General features: G+C 52.3%; 3 protein-coding genes across 3 annotated transcripts in view; 1 reads left to right on the plus strand and 2 right to left on the minus strand.

The window, feature by feature from the left end:
* The window catches only part of RTBDN (retbindin), a 6,407-nt gene extending 2,443 nt beyond the window's left edge, over positions 1–3,964 (plus strand). The window contains exons 2-6 of the mRNA XM_072947589.1: positions 1,276–1,571; positions 2,105–2,171; positions 2,285–2,395; positions 2,916–3,012; positions 3,542–3,964. Coding sequence (XP_072803690.1) covers positions 1,397–1,571; positions 2,105–2,171; positions 2,285–2,395; positions 2,916–3,012; positions 3,542–3,769 — 678 coding nt within the window. The 5' untranslated portion in view covers positions 1,276–1,396 and the 3' untranslated portion in view covers positions 3,770–3,964. The remainder of the gene's footprint in view (positions 1–1,275; positions 1,572–2,104; positions 2,172–2,284; positions 2,396–2,915; positions 3,013–3,541) is intronic.
* Positions 3,965–9,178: 5,214 nt separating this feature from the next.
* RNASEH2A (ribonuclease H2 subunit A) lies at positions 9,179–13,148 on the minus strand. Its single transcript, XM_015240999.3, has 8 exons — positions 13,016–13,148; positions 12,730–12,801; positions 12,477–12,603; positions 12,295–12,382; positions 10,801–10,938; positions 10,607–10,694; positions 9,486–9,609; positions 9,179–9,375 (listed from the first exon to the last, which is right to left on the minus strand). The coding sequence occupies exons 1-8, from the start codon at positions 13,140–13,142 to the stop codon at positions 9,240–9,242; spliced, it is 900 nt and encodes a 299-aa protein (XP_015096485.1). The 5' UTR covers positions 13,143–13,148; the 3' UTR covers positions 9,179–9,239.
* Positions 13,149–13,302: 154 nt separating this feature from the next.
* On the minus strand, positions 13,303–15,917 carry THSD8 (thrombospondin type 1 domain containing 8). The gene is made up of 3 exons (XM_072947591.1): positions 15,583–15,917; positions 14,266–14,471; positions 13,303–13,440 (listed from the first exon to the last, which is right to left on the minus strand). The coding sequence occupies exons 1-2, from the start codon at positions 15,731–15,733 to the stop codon at positions 14,272–14,274; spliced, it is 351 nt and encodes a 116-aa protein (XP_072803692.1). The 5' UTR covers positions 15,734–15,917; the 3' UTR covers positions 13,303–13,440; positions 14,266–14,271.
* Between the last annotated feature and the right edge of the window lie 10 nt (positions 15,918–15,927).

Here is a 15,927-nt window from a genome sequence, read left to right on the forward strand (position 1 = left end):
CACACATACACACCGGAGGGATGTTTTTCTTATTGGACTTTCCCACTAGACTGTCAATTCTGTGAGGGTTGAGATTTCCATGTCTTAGCCACTACACTGCATCCCCAGAACCTGGCACACAATAGGTGCTCAATAAATGTTTCTCAAATGAATTGAGGGAATGTTTGCGTAAGACACACATTCACAGAAACTGCAAAGGAACAGACACACACATTCATATACGTTTCAGAAGGAGACACACACCCTCTCCAAACATGACAACACCTCTTTGTCCGCTCATTGTGAACATTGATGGTCAACAACCCTTATCCACTGACCTATCCACAATACTTTTGCAGGACACCCATCCTCATCGTACATCCTCCTTCCCTGTGTTATCTGACTCTTACTCAAATGGACACACTTGGCTGAGAACACGTGCAGACCTGTTTACCCAGATTTTGAACACACACACCACTCAAAAGACGCCCATAATCATACCCTCACAGAACAAACACACATACACACTCAGTACGTACACAGACACACAAGCACAGCCTCATCCAATTACACACATCCACTCCCCACACATATACAGGTTTCAAGTCATAAATTCAACATAATGGCAAACACAAGGATATATAAACACACCAGCCAGATCCTCTGGCCTTAGGTCAGCTGGAGCAGAGGGCAGGGCGATGGGAAACCCCTCCCCTGCATCAAACCACGCCCCTTTCAGCTGTCACTATTTCCTGGATTTGACCCTGAGGTGTTTCAGCAGCGCCCTAGACTCCAGTCCCGCTAACAGGTGAGGGGTGGCCAGAGCGGGCAGAGGTGGGGAGGGAACTGCTTTGTTTCCACAGACCTCCATTGTCCCCTGCCCTGGGGCCTTTGGACCCCAGCGGCAGAACCCGAATCCTGCCACAGCTAAGCTTGGCTCCAAAGGTCCAGCCCTAGGTGGCAGTCCCTAAGCCGATTGTGGGCCGAGAGAAGGTGACCATGAGAGGGGCCAGTGAGGATCAAGAGGGAGGGAGGAGACTGGACAGAAGAGAGAGAAGAATTACTGAACAGGGGGGGATTGGAATATCTGGGATGGTCCCCTTAGTTCGGAGAATGGAGCAGGGCGGGAGATCCTTCTTTGTGTTTCGGGGGAACCATGGTCAAACGGGGTGAGGGAACTTATGCCTGAAGGAATGCAGGGGATATGGTTTGATGGTGGGGGGTGCTCCTGGGTCAGAGACAGGCCTTGGTGGCCCCCTGGGATTTGAGAATCCTTGGCTATTGCCTCCTTATCAGCTTCCCATTCTCTGTTCTGCCTGGCACTGTCTCCTGGGTGTGCATCAGAAAGTTGCCACACTGAGCTACCAGAAAGGGACAGCTGAAGCTCACCCCATATCCTAGTTGACTCTTATCTCAGATGGACATGGCCTGCAGGGGTCGCACTCCACCCAGGGGCCTGGCCTGGGCCCTACAACTGACCCTGGCATGGATCCTGTTGGGGGCTTATGGAGGGAGCCACCCACTCCCAGCTAGGTCCCAGAGACACCATAGGCTGGTAGCCAATCTGGGCAAAGGCCAGCTGCACCTGGCAGGTAAGCATTCCAGACTCTGACTAACCTCTAACATCCAGAAACCCCAACTCAACCATAATGCCAAAATTTCCTTATAAGAGGGGCTTAGAGTGACCAGAGGGGGCACCTGGGTCTAGTGCTGAAGAACGATGGTTAAAGAGTATAAATTGCCTAGGTTCAAATCCCAGCTCTGCCATTTCATAGCTGTGTAGCCTGGGAAAATCAATTAACCTCTCTGGGCTTCATGTGGGCCACTAAGAAAGGGGGAGAAATAATACAGCCATTTCCTAGGGATGTTGTAAACAGGTGTATGTAAGCATATGAGAACTTATATCACTACCAGAGATGTAATAAATAAGCTGATTATGATAAGTATTATTACTTGAAACTTCATTTGCATCCCAAGCAAAGTGTCTTCAAGTTTTATGTTTGGGAGGACATATAATGGGAGTATCCCCTATTCAGGGGAACCCCAGGCCTTGATTCCCCAACCCTACCTGAGGATCCAAGACCACCACAGAAGTCCCCTTCTCCATGGCCCTCTCGTCCCTCAGAGATGGACACACCATTGGCTTTGGGCCCTGGGATCGTCCCGGAGCGCTGTGGGGAGCTGAGCCCAGGGTGAGTACAGCAACCCCCAAAATTTTCTTGTGTTCTTTGCTTCAGTTGCCCTTAGCAGGGGTAGAACCCTGGCTCATCCTGACCCATCCGGGCCTGTCTCTCCCGATGTCCAGGTGCGAATCCTTCCTGGGACACCTCCAGGTTGCCCTCCGCAGTCGCTTTCACCTGCTGCTATTGGGGGTACGCCAGACGCAGCCGCTCTGCTCAGAGCTCTGCGATGCCTGGTAGGAGAGGCGGGGCGTGAGGGGTGTGGCCTATGCTTTGGGCGGAGCCAAATGAGGGATCTGAATCTTGATCCTCTGGGTGCCTGAAGGGGCGTGGCCTGTGTCCAACGTCGCCAATGTCCTAAGGATGAGCCCTAAGATTTAGAAGCTAGGTAGAAAGGGGCGGAGCCTATGGACCTCTGCTTTAAAGACTGGCAGTACGGAGGAGTGGCCAATCTTCCAGGGAGCTCTTTTACTTTTTTACGGGGAGGGCGTCTTGATTAAACAGAGAAGCTAAAAGGGTAGGGCTGGCCGGGCTACAATAGATGGTCTGAGACTTTCAGGAAGTGACAATATCTGGGTAAGTATAGACAATGTGGGGCGGGCTGAAATCTGGAGGACGGCTTCCACAGGGGAGTGGTTCTAAGAGGGGGCCTGGATCTGGGAAAGAGACACACCCAGTGCGAAGCCTTGGAGAGCAGGAATCCTACTAGGACGTGACTACAGAGCCTTTAGCCTGCTCTCCACACACCATCTCCAGGTTTTCCACCTGTGAAAGTGATATCACCTGCAGTCCGACTTGGCTGCCACTCCTAGAAAAGAGGGGTTGCGACCTTGGCTGCACTACCTATGGGCAGGTGAGCATGGGACAAAAGAAGCAGGGAAGAGCTTGAGACTTCCTCTTGCTATGTCCTGGATTAACCCGTCTAGGTCCCAGAGTCTGGACTGGCACTTCCAAGGCCCCCTGCTCCCATTCTTCTCCCTTCCACAGCCCAGTCTCCACAGTAGGATACTCCTGTAGCCCCCTAAGGCCCACTAGGTCCAGATATGCCCTCCCAAAGGACCGTCTCCGCTCTAGGCCCGTCCACAGCTCCCCCTGGAAGGCCCAGAGGCCCGAGTCACTTTCCCCAAGGCCCCAGTTTTTTTTTTTTCTTTTTTCTACATATAGTCACCCAAGGCCCCAGTCTTAATCTGGCTCGTCCCTACCCGAGTCCCCTGGGACCCAGTACGAACTCGCCCTCTCCAGGGCCCCACCCCCACTATGGCCCTGCCCCCAGATTCCCTGGAGGACCTAGAGGCAGGACTTGCTTGCCCTAAAATCACGCACCCGCCGCCAGGGCATCTGGACTGCGCCCACTCAGGGCTTAACTCCACCCCTTTCCCCAGACTTTCGCTGATGGAGCGGAGCTTTGCCGCTCGGTTCTTGGCTACGCGCTACCAGTGGCGGATCCTGGCTCCGGTAACTGCCTCAACATTTCCATCTCGGTGCTACCGCGTTCCAGACTCGGACGATGGCCCAGGGAAATCACTTTCCGGCGGTCCCGCCGCCCTCGAACCTCGATCCTGGACGCTGCGGGCAGCGGAAGTGGCAGTGGAAGCGGCAGCGGCCCCTAGGGGGCGCGTGGCCTCGGATGGAAGATGCGCCCCTCCTCTTCACCCGACTCCCACCCCCGCCTCGCCCAGCCAATGGCACCCAGAGTTCCACTCCTCTCTCTCTGCCTTCTAGTTTCCAGAGTCCTATCCTTCCTCCTTGGGGCCCCAGAGACTCACCCCTCCCCAGGTTATTTGAAAAATAACCCAATTGTAATTCATTTTTTCCCCTCTCGCCCTTAATAAAGTCGTCAGAGCACGCAATGTAGCTACTTCTTGGGGAAAATAGGTGGGATGGATAGTTGCCAGAAACTGATAGTTGTCTTACGTCTAATCCTCAGCTCCTAAAGTTAGTAACTGATTCACACGAGCGTGTGAGTGATGGATAGCCTATATTCTGGAGTATTTGTCACAACTTGGAATATCCAGGTGACAAAAATGAGAAGAGGTCCAGAAAGAAGGACTAACAAGGGGAGCAGGTGTGCTCTCCCACTGTGTGCCACCAGTCCCACCAAGAAGCTTCCTAACTTGTACAGACCTCCAGACACCCTTAGAGACTTCCCCTCTGATTAAGCAGCCCCAATGGTGTCTGGCATAATGCCTTCTTCTTTCATTCCTCCCCTTATCCCAAATTCCATTCCTGGACCTAAAGCAAAGTATTGAACTTTTGGGTTGTAAGCACTATACTTAACCCCCCTCCTTATCCAAAGGCCCTAGGAGAGCCTGTTTCCTCACGTAGAAAACAGGGGCAATAACCCTTTTAGTTCTGTTCAATAGAGCAAGATTGATGGCTGCCTCCTTTGTCCAGGCACTGTGCTAAAACAGATCCCTGCCCTCAGGGAAGATGAAACAGCATAAGAAGTATCCCATTGGGAGAGTAGCAGACAGGTATTTTCAGGAGCAAGAGACAAACTCAACTCAAAGTGCCTTTAGCCAAGACAGTAATAAGCTTCAGGAATGGCTGTACCTAGGTTCTTAAATGATATCAGGAATCTACCTGTATTTTTTCCTTGGCTCTAGTCTGGGACAGGATCTCCCCACAGTAGCAAAGATAGACCAGCAACTCCATGATTCTAGTGATTAAAATGGGCTTATTTCTCCATAAAACCAGCCAAGTTTCTAGGGCTGGCTCTCACTGACCCAGCCTCCTCTAAGCCCAGCACCAGTAATTGACTCAAGGGGGATGTTGTGCTCTCACTGGCCTGATCTGGATTACGCTTGTACCTGAAGGCCCCTGGTGGGGTGAGTTCCAACTGAACCACATGGACCGATGATGGGGGTGTCCCCTCCAAAAGAAAGTCAGGTGCTGGAACCAGAAGGGGAAGGTGCTGACCAGGGAATGTAGAGACACTGACCACAGAAATTGGTGGTCATGACTGACTCTGTAGTACATCTACCTGGATTCACATGCCAGTTCTATTTACTCATTCTGTAACTTTGGGCATGTTGCCCAGCACTTACGAGCATCAGCTTCATCTGTAAAATGGGGATAATTGTTCCTCTCATGGGGTTGTTGGGAGAATTAAACGAGTTAACGCAAGTTGTTGTGATTATGCATCCCTGTGTAACAACTTCCAGCTTAGTGGGGCTTTTTTGTAAAACAACAATCATTATCTTTCACAGTTCTGGAGTTTGTCTGGGCTTAGCTGGGTGGTTCTCCCTCAAGGTCTCTCATGCAACTGCAGGTAGTAGCTGGGGCTGGAGTCACCTTGAAGGCTTCCTCATTCACATATCTGGTGGTTGGTACCGGCTCTTGCCTTCAACCTCAGCTGTGGCTGTCAGCCAGAATAGCTACCCGTGGCCTATCCCAGCGGCTTGGGCTTCCTCATAGCGTGGCGTTTGGGTTCCCAAGGCAAGTGTGCCAAGAAAGAGAGCCAGGTGGAAGTTGTCTCACTTTTGACCACTTAGCCTTAGAAGTCACACAATGTCACCTCTGCTTTCTGTTCACTAATATGTGTCACTAAAGGCAGCTCCTACTCAAAAGGGAGGTGTCCTAGACTCCACCTCCTAATGGGAGGGATGTCAAATAAAATGCTCAGAAAATGCCTGGCATGTAATTAACACTCAATAAATGTAGGCATCATCCATGATCACTGTTGTTGTTGATGATGTCACATATGCACTGTTATTGTGACAAGGAGGATAAGCAGGCATTCAAGGAAGAGGAGTGAGATAAGCCTTTAAAGGGTCTCCAGGCAGAGGACCAAGCCACAGCAAAGGGCATTTCAAGCAGGCCTGAAGATTTCAGGTTCTGGGAACTCCCAGCTGCTTGGTGAGCCTGGAACAAAGCATGGGAGCTGGAGTCAAATCACAGAAGGCCTTGAATGCCAGGAGTAGGTGCTGTGAGCTGATGATAAGGGGTGTGACAGCCCCAGGTTTAAGCAGGGGAAGACCCATCAGACTGACACCCTTGCCTGCCACTTGCCAGCAGGTCAGGGCAGGGCTGAGACTGGAGGTGAGGGGCACCAGTGAGCACCTTGGGACAGGAACTGAAAGATGGGCAGAGGGGGTGAATGAGAGGGAATCAGAGGAATAACCCAGAAGGCTGTCCACTTGAAACTTTCAGGTTGCTATCAACCTCATTTTAAACAAGACCCTGAGGATCTTTGGCAGGTTTGGTGTGGGACTCAAGCTCCTCATTTCTAACTCCCTGGTGAACTTGATGCTGCTGGCCTGGGAACACCACTCAGAATAGCCAGGGATCCCTAGACATGTGTTAGAAGTATTCACCAGTTACACCAGCTGCAAGAAAAGAGGGGAACATTACCAATTCTTTCTTATCTTACAAGTCAAATTCTATCAGCAGTCAGAAGGGTCTATAATTTCAAGATGAACTGTAATTCTAATAATTCTGAGGGAAAGAGGCAAGGCTGAGGTACTCCACATTCGTAGCATAGAAAAGGGCAGAACCACAAATGGAATTAGGTTCTGTAACGTTTTGCAACTACAATGATAACCACAGGCTGAGGTGTGAATAGATATTTTCAGGTGGAAAAATGGGGTAGTCAGAGCTCCTCTCCAAGGCCCGCCCTCATCACCTCCGCTCCAGGTCCTTCATGCAGCTGGGTCCTCTCATCCCGGGGTCTCTGAACTTGCTCTTCCCACTGTCTAGAACCCCCTTCACCCTCCTGTTTTCTGTTCTGCCCCCTCAACCATCAGATCTTGGCCACTCAGGTCCTCAGACCCTACAAGCCCCAGGCCAGAGCTGGCCTCTGCATGTGCACTCCAAGGGCCCTCTGGTCCTCAATGGGAAGTTTAGGACCCTTTCTGGCTGGTCAGCACTGGCTTCCCCGTGTCCAGCACAGGACATGTACACAGTGCAGAGGTGCTCTGTTATGGGCTGAATCGTACCCCCTACTCCTGCTGCCAAAAAAAAAAGAAATTTCATGTTGAAGCTCTAACCCCCAGTACCTCAGAATGTAACTATATTTAAAGATAAACCTTTAGAGTCAGTAAGTAAAATGAGGTCCTATGGGCGGGTCCTAATCCAACATGACTGGAGTCCTCACAGAGATTAGGACACAGACACACAAACAGAAGACCATGTGAAGACAGGAAGATGGCTATCTACAACCCAAGGAGAGAAGCCTCAGAAGAGACCAATGGGGTCAGCGTTGGGGGGGGGGGGCAGATGGGACACAGCTCAGTGGTAGAGCGCATGCTTAGCACATCCTGGGTTCAATCCCCAGTACTCCATTAAAATAAATAAATTTAAAAAAATCTAGCTACCCACCCCCCATAAAAATATAAAGAAAAAAAAAGAAAGCAGTCCTGTTCTGACGCCTTCATCTTGGACTTTTAGCTTCCAGAACTGTGAGGAAATTAAGTTGTATTGTTTCAGTCCCCTAGTCTATGACACTTTCCTATGACAGCTTTGGCAGACTAATACATGCTCCATGAATAATACTCCCACAATGCCCTTGGCTTCTGCCATCAGAGCATTTATTTAAAAAAACAAAAGACATTCCCTCTTCCTTTCCAGTAAAATCCCTCTGTTCAAGTCAAGGTAGTGGGGGGTGGAGTCAAGGGATGGGGATGGGAGTCTCTCCCTCCCTCCCAGGTACCTATTTTTGGCTCTTTACGCAAGGTATTCCATTCCCCTTGCCAGGGATTGCTTCAGATGTAGATGTATCCTACTTTCAGCCAGGAAGAGACAGAGTGGCTGCTTGGAGATGAGGCCTTTGGAGGTTGGGATGTGATGTCTGGGGCTGTGGCAGCCATCTTGGGACCATGAGAGGCAAAAAACAAAAACAAAAAAAAAACCTTTAACTGGCAAAATAGAAGATGGATTTAAAAAATGGTGTCTTTGATGTTGTTGAGCCACTTGACTTCCATACCTCTCATGGAGTGAGATAAACCTGTCCCAGTGCTGGCAAGACTGTGAAGGAAACAAGTGCTCACTTACATTGCTGGTGGGAGTGCCACTGAGTACAAGTCTCCACAGAGGGGAATTTGGAAATCTATCCCCAAATTACAAACCACATAGACCTTCTAACCCAGCAATCCTACCTCTGGGAATTTATCCTACAGATTAAAGTGTGAAAAATAATGGCAAACCTGTCACTCCCTGCTGTACACGTTTAACAGCAAGCTGGGGGACAACTCAATGTCTATTAAGAGATATTAAATAAACTATAGGACAGTCATGCCATGGAGGAATCTGCAGCTGTCATGGGAATGAGGAAGGTTTTTAGACACCTATTTGGAATTATCTCCAAAATATACCCAGTGAAAGGACTTATGTGCACAATCTAACGTATACTATTTCCATTTCTGTAAAAAAAAGAACCCTTCAGTTAAGATGTATCCATACGTACATTTGTAACATGCCAGGATAACTCCAGAAAGACCTAGAAGGTAGCTGCTATGGTCTGAGTATTTGTGTCCCCATCCAAATTCTTATGTTGAAATCCTACCCCCATAGAAGATGGTGTTTCGAGCGGGGCCTGAAGGAGGTGATTAGGTCATGAGTGTGGGGCTCTCACGAGTAGGATTAGGGACCCCACAGAGATTCCCCACCCCTTCCACCATGTGAGGACAGAGCAAGTCGGCAGTCTGAGACCTGGAGGAGAGCCCTCACCAAACCCCAATCATGTTCATAACCTGATCTTGGACTTCCAGCCTCCAAACTGAGCAGTAACTAGCTGTTGTTTACAAACCGCCAGGCTGTGGTATTTTGGTACAGCAGCCCCAAAAGGACAGACATCCCAGGAAGCCTACCACTGTGCTGAGAGTAGGATGGGAGGGAAGCTTCTCAACGTACTCCTTTCTAATTCTGCATTATACAAATATGTTGCACACTTTAAAAAGCAAATCAATCAATCAACCAGTGCCCATCCTTTATGTTCCAGAAGTCAGCAACTGGGTCCAGATGCAGATGGAGCATATTCCCACCCCTACATCTGGTCCCCAAGGAGAACCCCCACACTTAGGTTTCCTTCAACAATTTTAATCAAACGGGGGGGGGGAGGTAAATGGGGTACAGACTGGCAACCTAGAGAGTGGTGGCTGACTCCAGGCCGCGCTCCTGGAAGTAGCGATGGGGGAGGCGGGGGCGGGTCCGGGGGCTTTCACTGAAGTAGGACTTGATCCTCCCGAGTCCCTCCTGATCCCCTGTCTGCGAGTCCTCCCTGTGGGAGAGAGGTGGTGACACTGACCATTTCTGGGGATCAGCCCTCCCAGCCAGGGCTGAGCCCTGGCCTCTCACCCTCCTTCCTCACAGCACCTCCAGGACACCTACCATGTAACGTCTTCTGCCTCTGTCTCCAGGATGCTCTGGGCTGTGCGCCAACTGAACCGGACAAACTGGGGGAAGCCGAACACAGGGTCCACGTGCTTCCTCAACCATGCTTTTGTCTTGGGATCTGAGGGAAGGGTACGGTGAACAATGTGATAGCCCTGAGCCCTGCCATAATGATGCAGCTTCTCAGCCTGGCACCTGTGGCCTGCCACCTCATCTCAGGCCTCCTCTGGAGTCCCTGAGGCACTACCCACTGTCTGAAACACCTTCCTACCTCAGGACCTTTGCACAGGCAGTTCCCCCTGACTCTCTAACCAATAGTTGCTCAAGGTACAGTTTAGGAAGACTACCTCTGAGACACCTCCTTTACTTCTCCAAGGACAACAGGCCTTAAGCCAGCATTTGTGGATCATGAGGGACTAGGGTAATACCCATTTCTCCCTGGTAACCACGAACACAGTGGGGACAGGGAGGTCCTTGTTTGTCTTGCTTATGGACAAATTCCCAGGGCTCAGCTCTGTAGGGCACATACCAGGTACTGTTAGCACTGAACACTGCCCAATCTCTTTGGCCTGGACCAGGTTTCCTCACTTTGGCCTCACATACATTCCAACTACAGACTGGCTGGGCTGTGTCACCCAAGTGCCAGAGGGATCCTTAAATCCAGCCACTGAATCTTTGCATCTGCCCTTGTGTATCCTTGTAGGGGTGGGATGCCACGATCACTTCCACTTCACAGACAAGGAGATTGAGCCCCATAATGAAGAGAAACAATGGACTTAAGCTGGGGCCACTGGATGTGAAGCAGTATCCCCTCCCTGCTCCTTTCCCCTTAACAAATGGCCAGATACCTATGGTGGGGCTCGGTCCTTCACTGGGGCTCCAGAGACAGCAGAGGGAGGGAGGGAGAAGGGAAGACGGAGCCTGCCAGCTGGAATCCAGCTCTGCCACATGTTGGCTAAAAGTAGCCTCCAGCCACCACCACCCTGCCCCTTCTGGACCTCAGCCTCTCCTGCTACAGAACAGGGTGAGCAGAATAACTTAGAAAAGCTCAGAAGCACACCAGGCCTGCCTTTCTTAGTGTTACTGTCTCTATGTTATTGTCACTGCTGTCTGCTCACCATTGGGGTAGCCTGAGCCATAATCAGCGTCCAGGTCCTGCAGTTTTTCCACAAACTGCCAGTTCTTCACAGCCTGGTCACGGGCCACCTGCAGGCAAGACAGGCACTTGAGATCTCCCTCCCCATGAAACCACCACACCTGCCTCCTGCCCAGGGGGATGCTGGGAGCTGACCATGACCAGTGGGGGCCTAACCTTGGCACAGATACTGGCAGCGCTGACCACAGGGAAGAGGGCGTCTGCTTTGGCCTTGACTGTCACCTCAATGCCAGGAAAGCGCTGCTGAAGCCACTCCTGATATGTCTCTGGAGGCCCGACAGTGTCCACAAACACCTGCCACAGCGACAGAAATGTATTCATTGAACAACATCTGGAAAAACAACTGTGCAGGTGATCCAGTTTCAAGGCCTTTGCACTTGCTGTTCCCGCTGCGTGGAATACTCTTCTCTCAGCTGGTGCCCAGACTGTTATCTTTCTCCTGGGGTCTCAGCTCAAACATCACATCCCAAAGAGGCTTTTCCTGATCACACTATATCCATTCGACATTTATTGAAAACCTACTGCATGCCATAGTCTGCTCTAGGTGCTGGGGACACAGCAGCGAACATGCCAGACAAAAACCCCTAGCCTCATGGAGTGGACACTCTGGTGAGGGCCACAAACAAGAAACAGGATAAATAATAAAGCATAAGGGAGATCTTGAAGGGGTTACCATTTTTTAAATTTTGGGCCTGTTCAGGGAAGGTCACTGTGAACTGGTGCCATGCGAATAAAGATCTGAAAGAGATAAAGGAATGAGCTATGGAAAGATCTGGGAAAGAGTATTCTAGGCAGCGGGAACAGCTAGTGCAAAGGCCTTGAGGTGGGACCATATCAAATATGCTGAACAGGGGTACAGAGACCACATGGCTGGAACAGAGATGAGGTCAGAAAGGTAACAGGAAAAGTGATCTCCATAGCTGTTATTATTCTCAAAAATCATCTTTGTTATTTGTTTCCCAGCTGCTCGTCTCCCCTAACTTGGTCATGAACCCCTGAGGGCAGGGTCCTTGTCTGCTTCAGTTACTACATCGTCAGCTCCACATTCCAGTCCTGGACCTCAGCCACCTCCTCAGCAAGGCCTCCCTTTATACATTCTCTATCTCAAGTGCATGCATCCTTGGTATTCTTTCAAGACATTCTGTTCTTTGCCTCAGAGCACTTGATGCAATGCCAACTTACATTTCTCTCTGATGATTTAATCTCATTCCCCACTTGCCTGTGAATTTTCCTGATTTAACTTTCACTTTGATCAGAAAATTAAATGCCGAGATTTACATTTTAAAAAGACAACTGTCTGCTTCGTGGGGAACACACTGTAGGGGAGAGGGCTGGAGGAGGATGGGGCAGGCATCCAGGAGGGGAGGGTGCCCTGGGTTAGGACAGAGACTGTGGGCAGGTGAACAGATGGGGGATTTGTTCTGGACACTGAGCCTTTAAGACATGGAGACAGATGAGATGGAGGTGAGGCTGGGGGCTCCACTATGGTCCTCAGTGTGGCACACATTTAAGATAAGAAAAACAGTAGGACATCGACAGCGATAACAGATGTTCCTGAGGGACTCCAGGTATGTCTGATGCTGAATCATCCACTGCCCTTTTATACCCTAGTGAGGTGATCAAATGAGGGTAATCCAACAGTTAGCTTACCTGGGCCACTTTCACACCCTGGTCCAACGCATACCGCACCAGCTCAGTGGCTGTATCATGGGACAGGGAGTTCAGGTTGTATTTGACCCTGCGATGGGGAACAGAGCTCAGTCAACCTCGTTCCAGCCACCCATCCCTTCCAGCCCATGCTGGCTGCCCTTCCACCCCGGGGCCCCCCTCACCGCCCAAGCATGCTGGTAGAGATGAGGTTTGGAGACAGCACATCCAGTGCCCAGCCCACAAAGTCCCCGTCCTCCTCCATTTTCGCAAAGAGCCTGAACCGCTCGCTCTCCGACAGGGTCTTTGAGTCTGGGAGGAGGGTTGGGAGAGAAGGAAAGCGGCTAGTTCACCTAGTTTCTGCTCTCCCGCTCCAGCCTGTACCCGCCCCTGAATATGCCCAGGAGCCCCCCTCCCTAGATGTACCCCAGGGCTCACCTGCCACTTTCAGGGCTTCCAGATCTGCCAGGCGGGTCAGGGGGCAATAGCAGATGGCATAGACCATGGGCCCTGGGGAAGCGGAGGTCCAACAAGTGAGCCCATGAAAGTCGCCGTCCCTATTATTTCATTATCACCGCTATTTTTTGGAGCCATCACCAATGTCGTGGCCATCACCACTATTACCCCTCCCCTTCCCTGAGTCCGGTGCAATTCCGACTCCTGTTCCAGGGAAACTTGCATCCCCCTCATCACGCCCCTCCCCGACCCGGCCCTGGGGGCGCACCCAGCACAGGGCCCCGGCCCGCTTCATCGATGCCCAGTACGCAGGGCTCCTTGCGGCACACAGCGGGCACAGGTGAGTTCAGGCGACAGCGGCCCGTATTGTCTCTCTCCAGCTCGCTGAGATCCATGCTGCCTCTGCCGCCACGACCAGCCGCAGGAACGAGGTCTGCAAACAAAGGTCTTGCCGCGCGTTTTCCGCGGGCTCCGTAGCAGCGCTAGCTCTCGACCAATCGGCGCGTGGGACAAGCCCCCAACGTTCCCGCCGCCGTTGACGTTTGCGCAGCCGCCGCCGGTGCCGCTGCCGTGCTGCTTCCTGGGAATTGTAGTTCCGGGGACAAACAGCCGAGCTCTGGGTTTGGGGAACGGAGTGGGTGGGGTCGCTTTCCAAGCTTCGCCCCGGTGTCTCTGGAGCTTCGCCCGCCGGGGCTAGTGGGATGGGAGGGAAATAAAAGGGAAATTGAGGCGGGCCTTGGAGGACCCGATTCGGTCGGGGCCTAGAAGTTCAAATACCACTATACTCCTAGAATACGGTGTCTGTATCGCTGAATTCCTGTCCCCCATCGGGTTTCAGGCACTTTGTACTCGCGGTCCCTGCCACTCCACACAGTCTGAGACCCGTGGACTAGGAATCCCCGCTCCCATGGAGTTCAAACCTTCATTCTTGGAGTTCCCCAATTCCCCCTCTCTGTCGCTCATCCGGAGCGCCCCCCTCCCCTTGCCTGCTACCTACTCTCTCTCTCATTCGGGCTAAGACTCCCCGAACCAAGACCGCAGACCTCTAAAGACTCGGCTCAGAGTCTCCACCCACCACGCAGGCTCCTTCCCCCCAACTCGGGGTGCACCCCCATACCGCCCTTCTCCCTCTCTCTCCCCCATCTTAGCGAGACGCACGCCTCCTAGATTTGTCCACCGCGCTGCAGTCTCTTTCGATTCCCTGCTTTCAGCGGGGCTCACGCCCTCGGCCTGTGGATTTCTATTTCTCACCAGGGTCCCATTTCCTCCAGCTCCGTTTTCCCCTCTCCGGCCCCACAACCTTTCTTCCTTTCTCCTCGGATATCAGCGGGGCTCACATCTCCTGACTCAACTCTCCCATTCCACACTGCGATCAAGCCCCAGACTTCGTTTTCCTTTCCGGTGCCCGCTCTTACCCGCCCCCAACAGCCCTTTCCCCTCTCCCCGCCCACCCTGGGAACCCGCGGCCCCTGACTCGCCAGCCCTTCCCGCCCCACCTCCTCTGCGCCCGATTCTCACCCAGGCTCAGGGCCTCCAGCCGCAGTCGATTGGCTTGCAGGATGAACAATCTTGTTGCCGGCAGGGCCGCACCTGCACCAGATTCTCGCTGTCCATGAACACCGGGCCCGGCGCTGTGCCCAGCACCTCGCGGCTGCGCTCCTGCTTGCCCAGGTCGCAGAAACAGCGCCACTTTCCCCACGGGCCAAGGACAGAGTCTCCCAATTCTAAGGATGGAGGGCCAGGTAGAGGGGAACCTATTCCCTCCCCCTCTAGGGAGGGAGGAGGAGAAAGACACTAACACATAACAGCTGTTCACGTTTGCCAGGCTGTGCCTCTGCCAGTACCCCACCATAGATTATCTCATTTAATCTTCCCATTAGTCCCAGGTGAGGAAACTCATGGCTAGAGAGCAAGCCGCCCTTCCAAGCTCACATATCTGGTGAGTGGCCCAGAGAGACTGCAAAATAACACTTCCCACCTGTGCCTGCCTGTCCAGTTGGGAGTGTGGTACAACACACTTGGTGTCCACAATTTGAAGGTGACTCCTATCTCTTCAGGGGCGTGATCATGAGTCTGTCCAATGGACAAAGTGTCACCTGACCAGCAGCGTTGTCAGGTGGTAATTAAATGACATAACTGGCATAATGAAGGTACTTAAAGCCCCAGGCGATGTGCTCACATGTAATACAAAAACAATTATTGTGATCATTTTCAAAGCAGCTGCAACATTTATGAGAGGCTCTTTACAACTGTTCTTTTACTGATTCCTCCCTCCATAAGGCCTGAGTTGACAGGTCTTAGCCCAACTCTGGTTCACAAAGTCCTGACACCTCATGTACTCACCAAGCCTCAGCCAGACAATACTGGCCTCTTTCCATTCCCCTGTCAGGCCTTTGGCCTTGGCACTTGCTGTTCTGACTCCCTGGCGCACTCTTCCCCCTAAGTCTTCACATTTTCGTCTTTTGCTTGGCATCTGGCTGCACTGGTTATCTTTCTTCAGCCGGGCCTTCTCTGAGTTCAGAAGTTTACCTGCACCCTTCCTTCTCTATCTCCGCCCTTCCCAGTACTACCCATGACTTTAAGGGTATGTCTGCTTCGGTATTTATTGCCTGCCCGTGTCCCGTCTCCTTTGTAAGCTGCTTAAAGACAGTCTCTATCTCAATTTACAGGTGAGAAAACTAAGCCTCAGAGAAAAGTAACCAGCCAGAGGGGCGCCGCCAGTGCGCAGTTGGGCAGAGATTTGCAGTCCCTGGAGGAGGGTCTATTTGCAGCCACCTGGTGAAGTAGGAAAATGGGGCACCTTTCCGCACAGTCATACCCGCGGCCTGCGGTTACCTTTCTCCCGATGCTGCAGGCGCAGCTGCTCCCAGATGTCCCCTTCGCCCTGCTCGCCGAAGTAATGGTAGTCGGGGGAGACCTGGACAGGGGTCGCCAGCAGCAGGAGCATCAGAGGCGGCAGCAGTAGCGCCGCCCGGCTCCAGGCCATGCCCGACTCCAACCGACCCCGGCACGCTCCAAAGAGGAGCCCCGCGCGCAGTCTGCGGCGCCCCACACCACCCCCGCGGAAGGGTGCAGTGGTCTGGGCCCACGGCTCCTCGTCTCCCCCCGCGGCCCGCTGGCGCGTGGATGCGACCAGCCCCGCTTCCCCTCCCCTGCGGTTGCAGTGGACCCGACCGCCCG

This window comes from Vicugna pacos, chromosome 22, assembly GCF_048564905.1.
Source record: "Vicugna pacos chromosome 22, VicPac4, whole genome shotgun sequence".
Taxonomy (NCBI): domain Eukaryota; kingdom Metazoa; phylum Chordata; class Mammalia; order Artiodactyla; family Camelidae; genus Vicugna; species Vicugna pacos.

What these genes read in the sequence shown, in the direction of transcription:
- THSD8 (XM_072947591.1), bottom strand. Translation starts at nt 15,733, where the DNA reads ATGGCCTGGAGCCGGGCGGCGCTACTGCTGCCGCCTCTGATGCTCCTG. An exon ending in CCTGCAGCATCGGGAGAAAG is followed by an intron (nt 14,472 to 15,582) that starts GTAACCGCAGGC and finishes CTCCATCCTTAG; the next exon opens with AATTGGGAGACTCTGTCCTT.
- RNASEH2A (XM_015240999.3), bottom strand. Translation starts at nt 13,142, where the DNA reads ATGGATCTCAGCGAGCTGGAGAGAGACAATACGGGCCGCTGTCGCCTG. An exon ending in AGGGTGTGAAAGTGGCCCAG is followed by an intron (nt 10,939 to 12,294) that starts GTAAGCTAACTG and finishes TCGCTGTGGCAG; the next exon opens with GTGTTTGTGGACACTGTCGG. An exon ending in GAGGCAGAAGACGTTACATG is followed by an intron (nt 9,376 to 9,485) that starts GTAGGTGTCCTG and finishes TCTCTCCCACAG; the next exon opens with GGAGGACTCGCAGACAGGGG.